The 21736-nt window shown below is 42.9% G+C and overlaps 1 protein-coding gene across 2 annotated transcripts in view; it reads left to right on the top strand.

The window, feature by feature from the left end:
• The window catches only part of LOC125451946 (protein phosphatase 3 catalytic subunit alpha), a 285163-nt gene that overhangs the window by 260597 nt on the left and 2830 nt on the right, over positions 1-21736 (top strand). The window contains exons 9-13 of one of the 2 annotated variants that reach the window (XM_048529747.2): positions 399-524; positions 5278-5355; positions 10897-10981; positions 13574-13671; positions 20396-20425. In XM_048529747.2, the coding sequence (XP_048385704.1) occupies positions 399-524; positions 5278-5355; positions 10897-10981; positions 13574-13671; positions 20396-20425 (417 nt within the window). The remainder of the gene's footprint in view (positions 1-398; positions 525-5277; positions 5356-10896; positions 10982-13573; positions 13672-20395; positions 20426-21736) is intronic. The other variant, XM_048529753.2, reaches the window with a different exon arrangement.

The raw sequence follows: 21736 nt of genomic DNA on the forward strand, positions 1-21736 counted from the left end.
TAAGGTGAGAGAGGAAAGATTTAAAAGGGACCTAAGGGGAAACATTTTCACACAGAGGGTGGTGCGTGTATGGAATGAGCTGCCAGAGGAGGTGGTGGAGGCTGGTACAGTTACACAAGGATGGGTATGTGAATAGGAACGGTTGACGGAGATAGGGACGAAATGCTGGCAAATGGGACTAGATGAGATTAGGATATCTGGTCAGCATGAACGAGTGGGACCGAAGGGTCTGTTTCTGTGCTGTACATGTCTATGACTCTGAGCTTCTAGGACAGTAAAATGACAAACGATTAAGCAGTAGATTTGAGCAAATGGTTTTATTTTATCCTTGCTCATGTTTTTGATCTTTACAGAGATTTGCTGATCCTCCTTTCCCTTGTTACTTTAATATTTTCCAGCTGCGGTTTTGAAATATGAAAACAATGTCATGAACATTCGACAGTTCAATTGTTCCCCTCATCCCTATTGGCTGCCCAACTTCATGGATGTCTTCACTTGGTCTTTGCCATTTGTTGGAGAGAAAGGTATGTGACGGTGTCGGAGGGGCTGGCACTCATTGTGGTTGGAGGGTAGCACGCTGCTGGGTTTGATGCTCCAAGATTGTGACCCCCCCCCCCCGACCGAGACTTATGCACAGTCATCCTCCCAGTGCTAGCAGGCTGCAGACACTCAGAGGATATCTTCTTACAGATCAGGCTTCAAACTGAGGTCCCCTCCCTGTTGACAGGGAGATATTGGAAAAATCCAAACGCTAGCACAAAGAAGAGCAAAGGATTTCTCCCTGTTGATCTGGGAAATATACATCTCTCAACCATCATCGCTACAGCAGATTGCCTGGGCATGAGTTGCTCTCTGTGGGATTGTGCCTTGCAGAATTTATCAACTGTGTTTCCCCACATCATAACTGCACTTTCACAGCTATTGTAGCTGTTTTAAAGATTCTGGGATACCCTGAAACTGGGAAAGAAACTAGACAAGTGCAGGTCTGTCAGTGACTCGACATTGAAAATCAAAATTCCTATTGTGGCTCGTCTGTTTAAATGTTAAACAGAACGTGCAGTAATTTGCTCCAGCTATAACCAATATGTTAACGAAGCAGGTACAGATCACCAGCACCTGCAAAGGTGTAGGACACACATTGAATATTGTGAATCTCTAGAATTTGATGTTTTATGAATGGAAATCCACCGTTTTCTTCAACCAAATGGCACCTCTTCACACTCCCTGTGCCTTCTGAACACTGCTGGGTTTGTAGATTAAGTGCTCATCCAGCTCATCGTATGAGTTTACTATTGGAACTAAACAGTGTAAGTTCCTTTTCAACAGTATGATATTACTCAAGTAATGCAACCTCTGGCCCAACAAAGGGAACTATTTAAATAAAAATCTCTGGATGCTGTAAATCAGGAACAAAAACAGAAGCTGCTGGAAAAGTTCAGCGGGATGGGTGGGTGTTACACTCTCAGCAATTACAGGGGAAGGTGCCGTGGGGCTGTGGGTGGGTTGTGGTTGGGGGGAGGTGGGGGTGCGTGGGGTTTGTGGGGGCTGGAGGTGGGAGAGAAGGAAGAGTTGGGCCAGGGCGTCCCAGAGGGAACAGTCCCTGCAGAAGGCAGACAAGAGAGGGGAGGGGAACATGATTCTGGAACACCTGGCCATGTACCTCCTCCCTTCCCAGAATCCAAGGGCCTAAACATACCTTCCGGGTGAAGCAACGCTTCACCCGCACTTCCCAGAATCTAGTCTACTGTATTCGCTGCTCACGATGTGGTCTCCTCTACACTGGCGAAACGAAGCATAGACTGGGTGACCGCTTCGTAGAACATCTACATTCTGCTTATAAAAAAGACCCTGAGATTCCTGTTGCCTGTCACTTCAATGCACCACCCTGTTCCCTGGTCAACATCTCTGTTTCTGGCTTGCTGCAGTGTTCCAGCACAAGTTGGAAGAACAGCATCTCATTTTCGGCTTGGGGACCCGAAAGCCCTCCGGACTCAATATCGGGTTCAATAATTTTAGGGCCTAAACTCTCCCATGTCGCAGCCCCCAACCCCACACACCAGGCCTAGTTACCACAGTCTGCCATTACACACCCTGTTGTTCGTCATTAACGGTCCCCATTAACAGTTCTGAGGAAGGGTCACGAGACCCAAAACACTAACTCTGTTTTTGCCTTCACAGATGCTGCCAGACCTCCTGAGCTTTTCCAGCAACTTTGTTTTTGTTCCGCATTAACAGCTATTCACCCTCCCAGCCAGATCGTTATCAACTCTGTCCAACTGCTATTCTCTCTCTTTAGGCTCTATCCCCACCTATCATTCACTCCTTATCCCCTCTGCCCCTACCCTAATTCCTGCATATAACCTGACAATTTCCTAGCTGTCATCAGTTCCGAAGAAGGGTCACCATTCCAGAAACTTTAACTCTTGATTTTCTTCACAGATTCTGCCAAGCTATTTAAGCTGTTTGCTAACTTTCAGAAGAAGGGTCTAGGCCCAAAACGTCAGCTTTCCTGCTTCTCTGATTCTTCTTGCCCTGATGTGTTTATCCAGATCTACACATTATTATCTCAGATTCTCCAGCCTCTGCAGTTTGTACAAACTGTGTAACAACTTTAACCCCATTAGAGGCAGCTTACACAAGTTAAAGCATCTCTCTCTCTACTGCCTCTAATGGCTGTGGGTACTAGTGTTCACCTGCTGCATTTCACTTGTGGAGGTTTTGTGCCTGTTAATGATTGTTGTAAAGTTCCTGCAGGTGAATGAAGACCGAATCCGTTCTCATTGTGTCCCACGTTAAGCTGCTTCTAACAGTACATTCAATGATATGATTAGATTAGATTCCCTACAGTGTGGAAACAGGCCCTTCGGCCCAACAAGCCCACACCGCCCCTTGAAGCATCCCACCCAGACCCATCCCCCTATAACCCACACACCTCTCAATGAACTGCAAGAGTCCTCATTTTTAAAAATTCACTCACCGAAATATTAAAAAAAAGTGAGAGTTAGGGAGAGACAATGCAGTGGTTTCTATCTTGACAACTGTATACATCCCCAATACCCTCCAAAGTGCCTGCACTCTGAATAGTTCTGGCCCCTTGGGTTCCTAATGTCTATTGTTCCACATTTAGTGACTGGGAGGGGGGCGCGGGCGGTGGGGGTGCCAACAGCTGCTAGACTCTAACAGCCAACAGCTGCTAGAGTCCTAAACTCCAAGATTCCCTCCCACATCTTTCTCGTTCTCTCCTCCTCCCCCTTCCATCTCTGTCTCCTTTGCTTCGTCGCTCTGCCCCCCTACGCCCCCTCCCACCCCCGCCTCCCACACCCTCTCCCACCCCTGCCTCCCATGCCCCCCCCCCTTTAGATGCTCCCTAAAATCTGCATTTTTAAGGGAGGTTTTGGTCACCCATCCGAATGGCCTGTAATATTCCTTTGAAGTACTTACATTGAAGGCACAATATAAGCGCACATGGCTCTTGTTCAAAATGAGACCGAGAAAGAGAGAAATCTAGGATGCGTGGTTGCTGAAATCTGAGATACACCTCGCCGTGATTTACATTGTTTCACTTCCAAATCCAATCCAGCAGGAAACTTTTCTCCAATATTGGCTCAGCCACATGTGGAACTAACTCCAAAGTCTGAAGGTTCACAATTGATTGGTTTAATTTTGTTGAGGGAGAAGTTAAAATGTAATTGCTACAGTCATATTTTCCTGTGTCAGTACACTCCGTAAATGCAACAGTCTAGAGTGGAAAGCAATCTGAGTGTAGGCCAATAAAAAGCTCAAGGGAAGGGCTGGAAAGTGAGACTGTACTAGCTGGAATTACAAAGCAGCAAATCTATTTTGTGTATACTCCTGAGGGAATGGATTGAGGCAACTTCCACATGTTACGCAGCACCATCGCTATCTGTAGCACTGCCGAGCTGTTCATCTCATAAAGCATTGGGACTCCCTCAGCTCCATACAGACACAAAAGAGATTAGCAACTCCGTTCCACAACATAAGTTTGAAACACTGATTTCCACATTAGTGCAGGAGATGGGCCCCAGAAGCTTGAATCACTAACAGCAGCATATTAATGTTAGTCACTATGTGATGAATGTCCACACTGTTGTCAAGAAGACAAGCCATTGACTGATTTTATGACAGACCTGGGGGTATGTGACAGAAATAGGTCATTCAGCCCGTTGAATCTGCTGCACCATTTAAAGTGATCATGGTTGATCTGATAATCCTCAACGCTATTTTCCTTTTTGTAACCTGTGATTTCCTTTCTGGATAAAAATCTGTTTTTCTCTCTCTTGAATATACTTAATGGTCCGGCTTCAACAGCTCTCTATGGTAAAGAATTCCACAGATTCACTTCCCTCAGAAGAAATTCCTCATCTCTGTCTTGAATTTGTGTTCCTTTATTCTGAGGTAATGCCGTCTGATCCTAGACACACTCACAAAGGGAAACAATCTTTCCAGACCTATCCTGTCAAGTCCCTAAAGACTCCTGTATATTTCAATAAGGTCACCCCCTCATTATTCTAAACTCCAGTGGGTACAGCTATTCAACCTCTCCTCCATGAGACAGTGCCACTGTCCCTAGAGAGACTGAGCATGCAGGTGAGTGAGTGAAGGAGTTTGAGACAAATGACTGATATCAGATTTTGCTTAGAAAGCAACACGCTCTCTCATCTGTCAGTCAGAATGTGTGGATTCACACTCCTGCCTAAAGAAATGGACACAGGCTGACTCCACACTGACAGAATGCTGTGTTGCTTGAAGCACTGTCCTTCGGATGAAACATTAAACCAAGACCCATCCTGTCTTAGATATTACTCTGAAAAAGAGAAAGGGAGTTTCTGGCTAATGTTTGTCCCCGAGCGGCTAGAAAAGATTTTACTGATTGTTGTTGTTTACGGGCTGCTCCAGGACGTGACTACGTTTCAAAAGACCCGGATCGATGGTAAAGCACTTTGGGATGCCTTGATAAAGTGAAAGGTGCTATACGAATGCAAGTTCTTTTGTTCTTCGTATGTAATGTGAAGAGAGAGGCCAGTGGTATGAGTTATGTTCAAGCAGAATGGGAATGGTCGACTGAAGTTTGTAAATCAGTCTGAGAAAAGTACAATAGGGAAAGAACAAATCCTGCCTTCACATTGAGCACCTGCTGCTGCCCTCACGAACCACCCTCCTCCCCGGGTGAGCGGACTGTCCTTGTCTGCATTTAGTTCTGAGGTAATTGTCTGTTTGGCTGATTTATTTTTAAACTTCTCTCTGTCTTTGCTATAGTGACTGAGATGTTGGTGAATGTACTGAGCATCTGCTCTGATGATGAACTGATGACCGAAGGAGACGATGGCTTCGATGGTAAGGAACTACATTCTGCGCAGGTTGTTGGATCTCACTTCTGTGATCAGAATTGTTTCTCTATCCTGTTCATTGCCAAAGGCTGGTCTTGGTCAGTGCCTGGCCATTTGTTTGCTGTTCGCATTGTTTTCTGACTATGTTCATTCTTTCTTCATTCTACACTGACCTTCTAACCTCAACACCACATTAAAAACATTATTTCTAACACACTTGTATGTTGTGGAACACAGTGGAAGAATTCAGCTACCTCAATGTTGCAGTTCTCACAATTAAAAATATTTTCATGCAGTGACCTGAGGGATTGCTTCAAGGATTTTTAGGTAATTGAAAATATCATTTACTTCCTGTGGGTACATACAGGATTCCTGGAAGTGTCTTGTATTTGCTTCCACTCTTGCTTCCAGTGTGACTCTTGTAACTGGTAGTGAGACAGAATTGAAGAATTTAAAAGCCAAAAGGAGATGACAGCTCAGTGTCTCCCAGGTGACATTGCACAACTTCTCCACATAGCCCCCTGCACCCCAACCATGTGCCCTCTCTGTGAACGTGAAATCCTATTTGACCCCTTTCCTTGTGGAGCTGCCATTTCCAAGTCTTTATCCAATCCTGTTTTTGAAAGTAACCATTGAATTTGCAGAGCCGTGCAATCCGGAAGCAGGTTGTGGTCTGTCGGAACTTGCCATGCTTATACCACACATCTTCCTCATTTCCACCTTCGGGTCTTTTGCCAATTTACTTCAATCTGCCCCCCTCAGGGTACAAAAGAAAAAGTGCAAATTGGGCTGGTATTTCTGACCACTTTGGTTAAACAGTGATTTGATCAAAGGTTTTGCAATTTCCGAGACAGCCACTAAGGTGGATAGAGAGAAATTGCTTCTTGTTGGTTTGGGACCTTAACACCAGGGTTGTTGCCACAAAAAAAATGGAGTAAAACTGGCGATCAATTTTTGCCAAAAATGCCAATTGACACTCAACTAATTGTTAATTTTAAATTGTAGATCAATGGACCTGTGTTACCCTGAGGTAGGAAAGGACGTGGGGCAAAGGAGTTAGGTCACAGATCAGCCATGGTCTCATTGAATAGTGGTACAGGTTCAAGGGGGCTGAATGGCCTACTGCTGTTCCCATGTCATTATCCCATCTACTTCCTGAGAACAACTTCTTACCTACTCTGTCAAAGGGTCTTTGCCATTTTCAATAACTCCTATTAAACCTCCCACCGTTTAACTGTTCCCTTTTCTACATCCTTGTCTCTCTACGGAACTGAAGGATCCCTGGAATATTCTCACAAATTTCTGCACCTTCTCCAAGCCTCCGATGTCCTGCTACTGTAAATAAAAGCTATTCCTCATTACAGAAGATTAAATTTGTTATGTTGCTTCATGCAGTAATGACTGTGTTTACAGTATGACTGTGCAACCGTATCCCAGTAGAGTTTAGTGACTTAAGCCAACTTTAATTGAATTAATTTAATGTGCTAACAAGTGATTAAATGCTACCTTAATCCAAGTGCCTATTTTCATCAACTAGTTTTGTTTATTTTTTTTCCTTTTTTTCCTTTATCTAATTTGTTTTTCTTCTATCTCCACAGAATTTGGTTTTAAAACTTTTCCATTGGTTCTGTCAGATATTTGTACCTGTGTTTTGTTCCCATTCTTCAAAACTTTCTACTGATCTTTCTATCTCTTTATTTTCTGGATTTTCTTATGAGAAGAACACCTCATTTATGGCCAGAGAAAAGGTACAAACGAGATGACGAAGGGAAAAGCTGGGGGTAGAGACTTGCTTGTCATTTTTTTGCCTGCAATATTTGACATTTCTAGGGCAGTATTGAGGGAGCTTTGAAAACAGCTTTGTTTGTGCTCAGGGGCATGGAGGTTTGAGATTCACAGATTAGGTTTCTATTGAATGAGTTTCTGGCATTTTCATATCTAACCTTTAATAATTTAACTTGCAAGGAGTGTGGGGGATAAAAATCTCATACTAGAAGTGTTGAACTTCGTGTCTTCAGTCATGGTCTAATCTGATTTGCTGCTTCTGTGCTGTGTGAAGTAAACCAGAGATGATGCTAATCATTTCCGTTCAGCTTGTGTTTTCAGTCAGAGAAAGACCCCAAAACTAAACATCGTGTATTATGTTGTCTGACCTAAAGTCGAACGATTCAAGCCCAGCCAGGTTTGGGAAATCCTGGAGCTTTTCCTCCAAAGTCTTACCCCAACTTGAGTAATTCATATTTGTGTATAATCTTTGGCATTGGCTGTCAACAGGTTAGGTGTGCTGGGGATGGCAAAGCTGTGATATGCGAATCCAACTCTGCCTGTTCCCGAGAGTCAGGTGCAGGAGAGAGTGTGTTTTTTTTTACTTCTTTAAACATTCATTCACAGGATGTGGGCGTCTTTGGCAGTGCCAGCATTTATTGTCCATTCCTAGTTGTCCAATTGACTTGACACTTTTCGAAGGGTGTGTGTAAGAGCCAACCTCATTGCTGTGGGTTCGCAGTCATATGTAGGCCAGACCAGATAAATACAGCAGATTTCCTTCACTAAAGGACATTAGTGAACCAGATGGGTACTTAAAATTATTGACAGTGGTCACAAGGTTGTCATTAGTGCCACTAGCTTTTTAGTTCCAGATTTTTATTGAGTTTGTGTGTCGAGGTAGGATTCGACCCTTGTCCTCGGACCATTAGCCTGAGGTTTTGGATTATTTGGTCTGTCACACCATTGCACACATCTTCTCACTGAGTGAGAGGTACTCAAACTGTTTGTGTTGGCCTCCAGAGAGTTTTCCCATCTCCGCTGGGGAGGAAAATCACCGAGGCTTTTCTGTTGATATTTTTCACTGCATGCCGGTGCATTCTGAGCTCTGGTACTCTCGGAATAAAACTCTCAGGAGGAACTGGTCAAACAGTCTGCACTCGCTTCTGAAATATGTTTATAAATTTGTTTATCCAGGGATAATGATCACAGCAAGAACCAGGCACCAGATCTCTGTAGTCTGCTCACCCCTCAGTCATGCAGATCCTAAAGAGTTTATGCAGTTGTGAAGATGCTGCATTCTCTGTGCTCCTCCTTGTAAAATAATGTCCGATCTGGATCTGGTTCCTGATTCCAAAACACTCTATAACAAAGAGTGCCCTATAAAATCTTAACAGTCAAAGACTCTCATTTTGTAAGGCCAATGCACTGGAGTGAATTAAAGTGGAAACCTAATGATAATTGCTGAGAATTTTCTTTTTGTTGGTATATATTTAAGTAGTACATTTGGAAAATATTGACTCTGGGTAACTTATTTTAGCAATTGGATTTCAAGGCAGAAGAAATCAAAAACCCGGTGACTGTAATGAACATAGAACATAACAGCACAGTACAGGCCCTTCGGCCCTCGATGTTGTGCCGACCTGTCATACCGATCTCAAGCCCATCTAACCTACACTATTCCATGTACGTCCATATGCTTGTCCAATGACAACTTAAATGTACCCAAAGTTGGCGAATCTACTACCGTTGCAGGCAAAGCGTTCCATTCCCTTACTACTCTCTGAGTAAAGAAACTACCTCTGACATCTGTCTGATATCTTTCACCCCTCAATTTAAAGCTATGCCCCCTCATGCTCGCCGTCACCATCCTAGGAAAAAGGCTCTCCCTATCCACCCTATCTAACCCTCTGATTATTTTATATGTTTCAATTAAGTCACCTCTCAACCTTCTTCTCTCTAATGAAAACAGCCTCAAGTCCCTCAGCCTTTCCTCGTAAGACCTTCCCTCCATACCAGACAACATCCTGGTAAATCTCCTCTGCACCCTTTCCAAAGCTTCCACATCCTTCTTATAATGCGGTGACCAGAACTGTACACGATACTCCAAGTGTGGCCACACTAGAGTTTTGTACAGCTTCACCATAACCTCTTGGTTCCGGAACTCAATCCCTCTATTAATAAAAGCTAAAACACTGTATGCCTTCTTAACAGCCCTGTCAACCTGGGCGGCAACTTTCAAGGATCTGTGTACATGGACACCGAGATCTCTCTGCTCATCTACACTACCAAGAATCTTACCATTAGCCCTGTACTTTGCCTTCCGGTTACTTTTTACCATTAACCCTGTACTTTGCTTTCCGGTTACTAATGCTCCTGATTGTAGTTCTGGCCCCAGTTTTATTACATTTTTTAAACAGTGCAGTCAAGGCGTTTTGTACTTGGGGCAAATAATTGTGATTTTGGAGGGCTTCTTTTGGCACCTGAACTGGTAGGCACAACCCCTGTTTAAATTATCCCATCGAAAAGACAGTGCCTGAGATGCTCTCTGCCAAAGTTATACACAGGCTATAACCGAATATAGAGTGGGAGCTTGTATCCACAACTTTCTGATACATAGGCACCAAAACCTGATCCAATTATGTTGCAAAGCTGAGATATTGAGCAAACATTTGGAATATTTGTTGGGGAGGGATGAGTTTGATTGTTTTAATTCTGTTGAGGTTCGGTTGTTAGAGGCAGCATGAACTTTGTCTTCCATCTGAAACCCAAAACCTTCCCAGCATTTCCAGCTGATCCAAGGATTAATTTCCCCAAATGACAAATCACTGTTGCAGCACACCGAAACATTGTATTGCGAGTTCCTAATATGCTTACTAATGCTTTAATCAGTCTTTGCCTTCAAAATAAACTGAGCTAACAATACACATAAAATAGCTTAAAGATTAATCAAAGTTATTTCACTGGTGTGAGAAACCTGACCTCCGGATTGGAAAGTGAGAGAGGGTGTTGTTTATTTCTGTGTACTTCCACGTTGATCTTTCATTCACATCCATTTCATCATCATACAATGAAGGTTTTCTTGTTTTCACAAATACATTTTGTGAATTGATTTTGGGCAGATTGGCCTTGGTACAGCCCACTCCATTCCTGCCGGGGTGAGATTGTTTCAGGTCAATGTGAAACAGAGTCTCTCTGAAGCTGATCACAAAGCTGGGCTTTGCAAACTTCAACAAATGTCCCACGAAACTGTCTCTCCTCCCCTGCCCCTCTCATTCCCCTTTCTGTTCAACTCTCGGTCTCTCATTCACCCTTCCCCTTTTTTCTTTTTCTTTTTCTCCCTCCCTCTCTCTCTGTCTGTCACACACTTAACCTCTCTCTCTGCACAAAAAAAGGTTTGTCTACAGACGCCCTATGGACTCAAAGCTTAAAAGTTCCTCCTATCTTTCGAGAATTTTTGACCAGGGAGAATGTTATAACAGAAATTTTAGTTCACCTTCTGTCATGATTCAGCTTTTCAGTTATTCATTTCTGGGTTGTTAAACTGTGATCGCAGAATGTTTAGCATCTCATGCTTAGAGATTCGTTTAGAACTTGCTGGGTTTTTTTGTCATTACAAACCTGGAGACTATTTTAACCTGCACAGCTAATACATTCTGGTGAAAATTGATTTGCACCCATAATCAGATTTTGCAAGAGAGGGTGAGAGTGACTGTGTGTGCGTGTGTGCACGCGTGCGCACAGTGAGCAAGCAGAGACTAAGGTCATTGTGATATTTTGCCAGGTGCGTCTGCTGCTGCTCGCAAAGAGGTCATTCGGAACAAAATCCGGGCAATTGGCAAGATGGCCAAGATGTTTTCTGTTCTCCGGTAGGTCTCGTTCCATTTCCTCTCGGCTCTTGCCTGGTAATTGTGGTTTTATTTAGAACTTCACTCCTGACAGAATTTGAAGGCATGAGTTGAACAAAATGAAAACAGATAATGCTGAAATTACTCAACAGGTTAGGCAGCATCTGTGGAGGGAGAGAGTCAGAAACAGTGTCAACATCGCAGACTGATGGAAAACAGTGACAGTGTTGTGCTCCTGAGATGCTGCTGGGCCTGCTGTGTTCATCCAGCTCCACACTTTACTATCTTGGATTCTCCAGCATCTGCAGTTCCCATTATCACTGATACAGTGTTAATGATCCTTGTTTCTTCCCTAGAGCTCTCTAACTCTGTGGGACAGTCCCCATCTCAGCAATAGTGGGCACCAGATGTTATGGCAGATGTCAAAGAGATGGTGGGACAGAGATTTACTGGAATAGCCAGGAAGATTTATTTACAGTATTTGGCACTAGTGGGTGAAGGGGCAGAGAGTAAACAAAGAAAAAACTGCTTCCGTTGGTCGGTGGGTCAATATTGGGAGGCCATAGGTATAAGCCAAGTAGAAAAAATGCAGGTGGGTGGCTTTATTATTAAACACCACATGATGTGATTTGGCTGAGCCATTCTGTAAGTCAGTGGAAGCAGATTGAATAGTACCTTTCAGAACAGAATTAAATACTTGAAGACATACAGTTTTGCCTGAGCGTAGGGAAAGACCAAGAGCTCTTTCTCAGATGCCCCGACCAGGAGGTTTGGGGGTTGGGGGGATTCATGTAAAATAGGGCTGATGCCCAGAGCACCAGACCCCCCAGCTCACCCCACAGTATGAAGGGTAGCTAGGTGACAAAACCCAAATGAGCAGGATTGGTGCACAGAGTGTGAAGAGGAGCATTCAGCTGGAACACCGTAGCTAGAGGACTTTGTGTTTCCCATTTCCTGAGGTATTTGTGGCAGCTCTCCCACAAAGTAATCTGTCAATTCTGCTACAAGATAGGCTGCAACGTGCACATATTTTAAACTCATTAGCAGGGTATGAATGTCGTTGGTGGGGCCAGCATTTATGTCCTGTCCTTGAGTTGCCCCTTGAGAAGGCGGGGGGTGAGCTGCCTTCTTGAACTGCTGCAGCAGCCCATGTGCTGTAGGCGGATCCAGGCTCCTCTCACTGAAGGAATTCCAGGGTTTTGACCCAGTGACAGTGAAGGAACGGTGATATATTTCCATGTCGGGATGGTGAGTTGCTTGGAGGGGAACTTGCAGAGGGGTGGTGTTCCCATGTAACTGCTGCCCTTGTCCTTCTAGATGGTAGTGGTATAATAAAACAAAGAACTGGGTCAAGAGGCCTGAGTTTGAGTCCCACCTTCTCCAGAGGTGCATCATTAACATGTCTGTGAATAGAGTGATCAGAACAACAAAGTAGGCATTTTTAATCACCCTATCCTGGGATTTATGACACACCTCTGGAGCACGTAGCATGCAAACCTGGATGTACTAGCTCAGAGTTAAGAACACTACCATAGTGCCTCAAGAGCCCTCAATGCAAATTGATGAAATTCCGAAAAGTAATTTACAATTGGCGCAAGTTTCCACTTGCTCCAGAAGCCATGCCATCTCATCCTGTAACTGCTAGTTTCATATCATAATCAGATTGTTTACAGTCTTTTGTCTGAATTATTTCCATTATAATGTAGACCATGTTTGCAAGTTAATAGTGTCACATCTGATAATGCTGCTAGGTATTTTACAGCCCTTTGGAATTCAGAAGAATAAAGGATGCTTTTACTGGATTTTTCAGGAGCTTGAGGTCGATGTGGATAGATCGTTTCACTTTGTGAGAGCACCCAGGACCAGAGAGTATAATCTCAGAATAAGGGGCCACACACTTAAGATAGAGATGGAGTGAAATTTGTTCTTTCGGAGGGTAGCAAATCTGTGGAATTTTTTTATCACAGAAGGCTGTTGTGGCTGGGTCATTAAAATCCATCTGTCTCGGCTTGAATAGAGTGGATGAAGAAGGGAATTGAGGGTTGTGGGAAAAAGGCAGACAAATCGAGTTGAGAATTAACAGACCAGCCACAATCTCACGGGGCGGCACGGTGGCTCAGTGGTTAGCACTGCAGCCTCACAGCGCCAGGGACCGGGGTTCAATTCCAGCCTCGAGTAACTGTCTGTGTGGAGTTTGCACATTCTCCCCATGTCTGCGTGGGTTTCCTCCGGGTGCTCCGGTTTCCTCCCACAGTCTAAAGATGTGCAGGGTAGATAGATTGGTCATGCTAAATTGCCTGTAGTGTCCAGGGCTGTTTAGGTTAGGTGAATTAGACATGGGAAATGCAGGGGTAGAGGAATGTGCCTGGGTGTGATGCTGTTTGGAGGGGCAGTGTGGACTTGTTGGGCCGAATGGCCTGTTTCCACACTGTAGGGATTCTGTGACTCTCATTGAATGACAGAGCGGCCTGGAACTGCTTCTGCATTTTTCTGTTCTGATGTTGGGTTTGTAATCATGTACTTTAAACCGACCAGGGAGTGCAGTGAGCTGAGCTGATCTGCTTGGCTAGGTCTCCGTCCAATTGCATTGGTATTTGTTTTGCTCTTTTCCAGAGAGGAGAGTGAGAGTGTTCTGACACTGAAAGGCCTGACTCCCACAGGAATGCTTCCGAGCGGAGTGCTGGCTGGAGGCAAGCAAACCCTCCAAAATGGTAAGAGTGGATTCCATTATTCCATGCTGATTGTTCTCAACTGATGGCAACAATTATGCCAAAATGTGGAGCTGGATGAACACAGCAGGCCAAACAGCATCTCGTGCTGCTGGGCCTGCTGTGTACATCCAGCTCCACACTTTGTTATCTTGGATTCTCCAGCATCTGCAGTTCCCATTATCACTGCAACAATTATACCGTTTGCTTTTGTCAATGATTTCCCTGTCAGTACTTTGTGATTTGGCATATTTTGTTGCTGGTAATGATGGAAGTGAGAACAAGGGGAATTAGTATCATTTGCCTGGAGCAGTATGATGTGCAGTATAGGATCAGTTCTTCCAGAAATTAAACAGCCTTTTAAGGTATCTTTGCAACAGTGTGCGACAAACATCTGTGAAACACAATATGGTCAGTGCATCTCTATGTGAAGAGAATCATGATCCTTAACTTTTTACAAACGGTGGGACTGATGGACTAAACGCACACAGCAAGTTCAGCCTGTGTCTTAACCTGTAACATAGACAAGGAATTGAAATCATTGCCAGTCTGTTGGTAATTTTGCACACTGCAATCTGTTTATGGTGCGCTGCAGTAAACAGTAAATTAAATAATACAGCAGGTGCCAAAAACTACAAAATGGAAAGTTTCAGGAAACAGCAGCTATCCACTTTCCAAGCCCCACTCCTGATGTCTGCCAGCTTCAAAGCTGACCAGATGGTAGCTATACTGCACAAAACAGTCTAACCCACTGTACCCAATTGCTCCAGATCTAGCTTTACTTGTCTCAGGATCTCTTGTGAAGCAGATCCATTCAGACAGTGAGCAACTTTATGTTTCACTCTTGTTCACCACTCCCAGAGGAGATGTTTTTTAAAAGAAAGTATATGAAAAATAATATAAAACATAAGGTTTTGGCATAGATTTGCAGCTCGGTTTGTGGGTGAGGTTGTTGACTCGCTCGGCGAGCTGGCTTGTTTTCATTCAGAAGTTTCACTGCCATGCTAGGCAACATCAGTGGGGCCTCTGATGAAGCGATGTTATTCCACTCCATTTGGAATGTGAAAGGTCTGGGCTGCTATGGTGAGTAGTGTCATTTCTGGTTTTGGTCTGTATGGGTTTTTAATGTGGTGTTCAATTCTATATGTATGTTGATTGCATTATGGGACTCTGTGCCAAGTGGGCAACATAAATAGTATCCCAAGCCAAACATAGACATTCATGGGAATTCCTAGAGGCATGGTTCTCAACACATGATCCTATTAACAAACATATAGAATTGGACCCCATATGCAAGCCCGTACAGAACAAACCAGAAATGACCCAACTCGCCACAACAGACCGAACAGTACAAATTCCAATTGGAGTAGAATAGCGGTGCTTCTTCGGATACTCCACCGATGATGTCACCTCGCACGGAAATGAAACATCTGAACGAATATAAAATATAATTTTGCACAAAAATGTTGCACATTGGTGAGAATATTGTGAGTGATCTTGTTTAATTCATTGCCAGAATAACTAACTTTTTTTATTTGACATATTTCTATAATTGAACAACCAATAAGAATTTGATTGATTAATGTGGTGGAAGAAATAACTAGACTTGGTGCAAACTTTGATTCATAACCTGCCTTTTTCAATTTATTAATGAAAATTAAGTTAGATTTATTCTCTAAGTGTTAGCTGCCCTATTATTAATAATAAGCAGAAGGTGTTTATTATTAGAATTGTGCTGTGTAAGTAATTAGATATTTAACAAGCTGCATCAGATAACCCTAAAAATTACAGAAATCTCAGGATCAAAACTTTAGGGTAACAATTCTCAATCTGGAGGTGAATCCCAGATTTTCAAAATCCCTTGATTATCCTATTGAAATGAACCCATGTTGCCTTATTTGGGTACTGAATTTTTAAGATTACCAGGGTCTCCCCAACATTTTAGCACTCTGAAAAGCTGAGCCAGGACTGTATCTCACTGAAATACATCACCTCTCAGCTAATGACGAATTTGAGATTAGTTTCTTTCAGTTTGAGCATTTAAATAGCTTTGACTATAATATCTTTCCTGCATGCACTTCTCATTCCCTCCATATTACCTTCCCTAATAACAGAAATTAGCTCAAAGAGCTATTTTGAATGAGCCCTTCATTTATAATCGCTCCTGTTTGGATTATTACAAGTAACCTGGGTGTGCCTTTTGAAATAGACCATACTCTGGAGATTTTTAATCAACCTGTTCAGAGATGTTATTACACACCTCTAGAGCAGATGGGACTGAAACTCAGATCTCCAGGGTCAGAGGAAGGGACGCTACCACTGCACCACCAGAGCCTTAAATTATACAGTAACTTCTCAGTAATCCCTGCATTTGTGTTAGGAGTTACGTGATAAGTCAGGGCATGACTCTCCTTGTTAAATTTGATCTTCCAAAAAAAAATTGAACAAACTATTGAAATATTTGATTCTATTGTCTTCATTTGGGCGCAGGTCAAACTTACAGAAGTATCAGGCAAATAAAGTCAAGATGTGTCGCTATTGGAAAATGTAATTTTAATTCAAAGCTTGTATTCCTTCTGTTAATGTGAGCCAGGTTTTTGATAGTGACCGTTTTGATATTACTGCTGATATACAATATGTTTGAAGTGAAAATCAGTAACAGAAACTGGGGGGGGGGGGTGGGGGGATAGGGGGGCACCCCAAAAGAATGAATTCAATGAGTTATGTAGTTCCATGAAATCTAAGGAACATTCTTGGCTTGGCAAGTGGAGTAACCCCTTAATGACTTTGGGTAAGTTAATTATATGCTTATAAAGTTATTAAGATATATTTAATAACTCTACACTTTACATTCAGCCGCAATTTCTAAAATCAGAGTTTACATAAGTGTTGTATTGAATCAGGAGAACGATTAATTACACCCCGGTATCCTTCCCTTATTGTCATGTAAAGTGTGTAATTGAAGGTATCAGTTTCGGGTGATAAATGTTGGTGAAGCTTGGACTCAAATGAAACTTACCATCACCCAGTGCCATGTTATTTGGTATTTAAAATTTCTCCAGATTGTTGACTTGTATTGTTGCATTCAAGTAACTGAAGTAAATTGTCTCCTGGTATATTTATGTACGTGTGAACTGGGTATTGTGTGCGAATTGGGGATGTCTGTTCAATGCTCCCCATGAACTTCCTCTCTGCTTCACTCTTTTCAATATTCTATTTGCTTTCTGATATACTCTTTCTCTCTCCCTTCTGTTCAGACGAATCAGGTACCTGTTTCATTCACCTCATCCACGTACCTGTGTATGTCTGTGTTCTGTGTATTGGTGCTAACTCTGTCATGCTAATATCTTTCCCTTGTGCAAACTGACACATGGGATCAGCAATAACATGAACAGGACAAACAGTTACCAGGCGAAGCTGAACATTAGAAGCCCCGAGGAAAGCAGTTCTCTCTCAGTTGAGGAATGATTGTTTTCCTGCCAGCTCCTCTGTAGCTACACCATCCAGGATTATCACCAACTCCGGACTTACTTCTTTTGTTAGTCAATGAATTACTTCATTTCTTATTTATTTAAATTAAAACAGAAAAACTAACCCTTAACAGCAAACAAGAGGAATGTTTAGCTTCATCCTAAAAAATATTCCGACAGTTTAAAAATATCCAATCTTAAACAATCTACCGAAAGGCACATTTAGTTGTTGCATTGATCCACACATTAGCTGTGTCACTGGAATAACTGCAGTATCTGATGGAATGTAAAATAACTTGTGTGAACTGTAATAGACTCATTGGCATTTTCTGGTCTGCTGTGCTATTATAAAACCACAGTGTCATAGGATATTCCTGGAAGCCTCTTATAGAAAGAGACAATGGTCAACCGAACCAGGCGAGCCACCACAAGTTGTCAAAAAGGTACCTTGATCAGGAGAGGTCCTCTCTTCACTTTTAACATCAACATCCTGGGTCCAAGTGTTGGGGAGATTGCAATTGTCAGACTGAAGGCAACAAGTGGGAGTGGTTCATCTCACAACTGACAAACTATTATTGAGATTGAGAAACCAGTGAGTGATCAATAGGAGACTGCCATCCCCTGAGAAAAAGAACAGGAAATGACATCACCAAACACAGGAAATGACATGACCAACCCAAGGAAACCTAACCAGATAAATAGAAAGTGGGACATAACACCAGCGCTTCGTCGGAGGCTCACTGATGATGTTACCTAGAATGGTGACGAAACGTCTGAAAACTAACCTTCCAGCTCAGCGAGCAAACTCACATCCAGAACCTCAACCTGAGCTACAAATCTTCTCAAAACTCGCTAGGAGACTGAGTAGCTCAGCTAAACTGATAGTTAAACTGCTGAAATAATAATCATTCCTTAACCTGTGTAGAACTGAAATTGCAAAGAATTCCCTCAGTATGCCTGAAGCCGGGTTGTAAACTCCTGGTCAAGGCATCATTCTCCTTTTATAAATTTATGGAATGTTGATATTGCCAATTGGATAACATTTATTACCCATCCCTAGTTGCCCCCTTGAGAAGGTGGGGGTGAACTGCCTCTTGAACAGCTGCAGCCCTGGTGTTGTACGTAGACCCACAATGTCCCTTAGGGAGGGAATTCCAGGATTTTGACCCAGTGAAGGAACGGTGATATATTTCCAAGTCAGGTTAGGGAGTGGCTTGGAGGGGAACTTGCCAGGGGTGGTTTTCCCATGTATCTGCTGCCCGTGTCCTTCTATATGACCACAAACCCCAGATATTAGTCACAGGGACTTTGCAGGGTTCCTGGGGTTAGGTGTGCCATTGACACACACTGAGATTGATAATGACAGGTGGGTCATCCAATTCCCTCTTGAATACTACAATGGAACTTGCCTTCACCAGATTTCCAGGCAGTCAGTTCCAGACCCTAACTCCTTTCTGAGTGAAAAAGATTTTCATCACGTCACCCTCACTTTGTTTGCACATCATTTTAATGAATGATATCTGATTTTGTCAAAGAGCGTTGTGTTTATGATCCATTCAGGAAATTCACTCACTCCAGGAGACAAAGGGAACTGCAGGTGCTGGAGAATCCAAGATAATAAAATGTGAGGCTGGGTGAACACAGCAGGCCAAGAAGCATCTCAGGAGCACAAAAGCTGATGTTTCGGGCCTAGACCGAAGGCCTGCTGTGTTCATCCAGCTCCACACTATTGTTAACTCATTCCAGGAATCATCTTGAGGAGATACTGGCTGGTTAAAGATGCCTCCCAGTCTCTCGAAGATTCAGAGGATGAAATGGGTAATGCTGAATGAATGAGGAGGAGTAGAGTGTGGAAGCAAAGATTCACGTGAGTGGGACATGCCTGCCCCAGACCTGAAGAATATGACCTTTGACAGAATGGGTTCCCACTGGGACATGAATGCGTGGAATGCCAAAATCACAGGTATTGAAAGACTGTAATAATAGTTAATTGCTGTAATTGGCTGTTAAAGTGAGGGTACACTTGACGAGCTGATGCTATCCATGTTTGAGCTGAATTACTGGTGAGTTTCGACTTGCAATAACTCACTTTGCCTGAAGCACTAATCAGTGAGTCTGCTGCATTTCGAGACAAAGGGATTGTCCTTTGCAGCATTAATACTTACCCAGATAGAACCAAACTTCACTGGCAAGAATTACAAAACAAAATCCAACCATTAACGTAGCAGAACACGGTATTCACCCCGCCCCCTCCCCCAAACACCCCGTCCAGCGCAGGTTAATCTGTGCATCTCAGACATGGTGACAAGTTTGAAACTCTGGTTCAGCATTAGCATTGTTGTCACAGTAAAACCTGTGTTCCTTATTCTTTTACACCATGTGGATATCCCTGGGAAGGCCAGCTCTTATTGCCCATCCCTAATTACCCTTTTGCTGAGTGTTTTATGCAGCCCTTTCGGAGAGGGCAGTTTAAGGGGACCCATGTTGCTGTGGGTCTGGAGTCACATTTAGGCCAGACTAGGAAAGGATGGCAGATCTCTTTCCCTAAAAGTATATTAGTGAACCAGATGGGTTTTTGGATTTATTTGTTGAATTTAAATTCTACCACCTGTTGTGGGGGGGGATTTAAAACCATGATCCCAGAGCGTTAGAGAGCGTTACCATTACTGTCTCCCTTCATCTTGAGCCTGGGTCTCCAGGCTCAGAGTTAGGTGCTCTACCACTGTGCCACCTCCCAGCTATATGAACCTAAACTGTGTTCCTGCTGATGTATGTTTGCAGCTGTTTCATACAGACTTCACTCTGAGTGAGCCATTCATGGGGAGCACTCAGAACAAGTACCACAGCTTTCAGGAGCTTTTCATGCCTTCGCCAGTGATGAGAGAATGTCAGTGCGCGTGATTTGGACCTAATGGACCTTTAATAAGTTTCCCTTGTGAGAATCTGCACTTACCTTCCATCAGATACTGCAAACCAACCAATTGTGACTCTGTCCACATACACACCGATGGCAATAATACACTGATTTTTCTGCGCAGTGATCACTGTCACTTATTTCTTTTTCCTCCTCCACGCAAACTGACTGTGTGTTGTCCTTTGTGAACGTGTTGTTCATAATTTCTCATCTCTGCATAAGAGTACTAAAGCTTGTGTTAGACTTGCTGCAGTTGCTATTTTTTTGCTACTCATTATTGTTAAGAATATCAATTCTCAGCTCAACTTTCTCATCCAATTTGCAACCCTTTTCTTTTCTTCAGCGACTGTTGAAGCTATTGAGGCTGATGAAGGTAATATTTTGGACAGCCCCCTTTCTGTTGTACAACTGATGGGGGCTGTGCTGGGTTTATACCTGCGTATGTGTGTATATATTAGCGTGTACCTGATGTATGGGGGTTGGGTTAACCATCAGTTGTCTAACACTCCTTAACACTCTGTCATCTATTAACCATGTTGAGGTGTGGCCTTGCTTTTAAATAGATTTATCCTTTTAGGCAGCTGTGACCTTTGTTCTTGCGAAATCCCATCTGTGTCTTCTGGCTAAACTCTAAAAATTATCAAAGCTGGTCCAGAAGTGCTATTAACAACAACTTTGATGCTTCAAAATTGGCTTGAGTTACTTCAGCAAGAGCAAAGCTGACTGCTGATTAAATAGTGGTTACCAAGCTGCTATTTATATGTGATTTTAAAACCTCCTTTTTAACAAACTCTGATCCACAGTCTGCATCGGTGGTGGAAATTCAGTTTTGCTATTTTTTTGTGACTCTGTGGCTTTGCTGTGTGTTTTGTTTTACTAGTATCTGTGTAAACTATAGTGTTAGCCTTCTGTCAAACCAGAAGCAGCAGCAACATCAAGTTGGATTACTGTGATAGCTGAATCATCTGCATTTTCAGGGAGATTTCTGAATAATTACTAACCTTTTGAGTGATATTCAGTGGGACCTGCTTGCCGTGTACTTTAATAACAGTAAACTCCCAATGTTCATGGTTAATTACAAATATAACTCCCTGCTGCAGTGAAACCATGTTTGAAAATATAAATATTAATCTCCCCTTTATTTACTTTGTGAAATTGTGGAATATGCCAAACACACACTGATGACTAAATACATCCAATTAAGAAGTGTTTCATGTTACTGTTTGACATTTTGAAAACTGCTCAATTCAGTCCAGAATCTGGAATTCGATTCAAAATTTTGATAGCAGTTGAAGATGTTTATTCGGTCTAAATAGCCCATTCTATTCAGCTGTAGGCTTGGGAAGAAGGAGTTGCTGTTGTAGGAAATACCATTTTTTTATTGAAAGGATCCCACTGTACTAATCATAACCACATTGACCACTTGTTTGCTGCATGGTTTCTGGAATTGACAGCTGGAATGGTTAGTAATCATTGTGGCTGTGTTAAACCTTCCCGATAGGCTGCAGTCACACCCTGCATGAAGTCGCTGTCTCCTTAAGGACATGTTGATGTCAGGTCGAGTGACATTTCCTCTTAACCTTCTGAGTCCTGAGTTCCCTTTGCTGATGTCTTGGCTCGTTTTGTCCAGGGTTTCTAAGAACAAAAAGACTGAGAAAGTTGTGCAGTTTGACATGGCTGCATC

Source organism: Stegostoma tigrinum, chromosome 1 (assembly GCF_030684315.1).
Source record: "Stegostoma tigrinum isolate sSteTig4 chromosome 1, sSteTig4.hap1, whole genome shotgun sequence".
NCBI classification, from domain to species: Eukaryota; Metazoa; Chordata; class Chondrichthyes; order Orectolobiformes; family Stegostomatidae; genus Stegostoma; species Stegostoma tigrinum.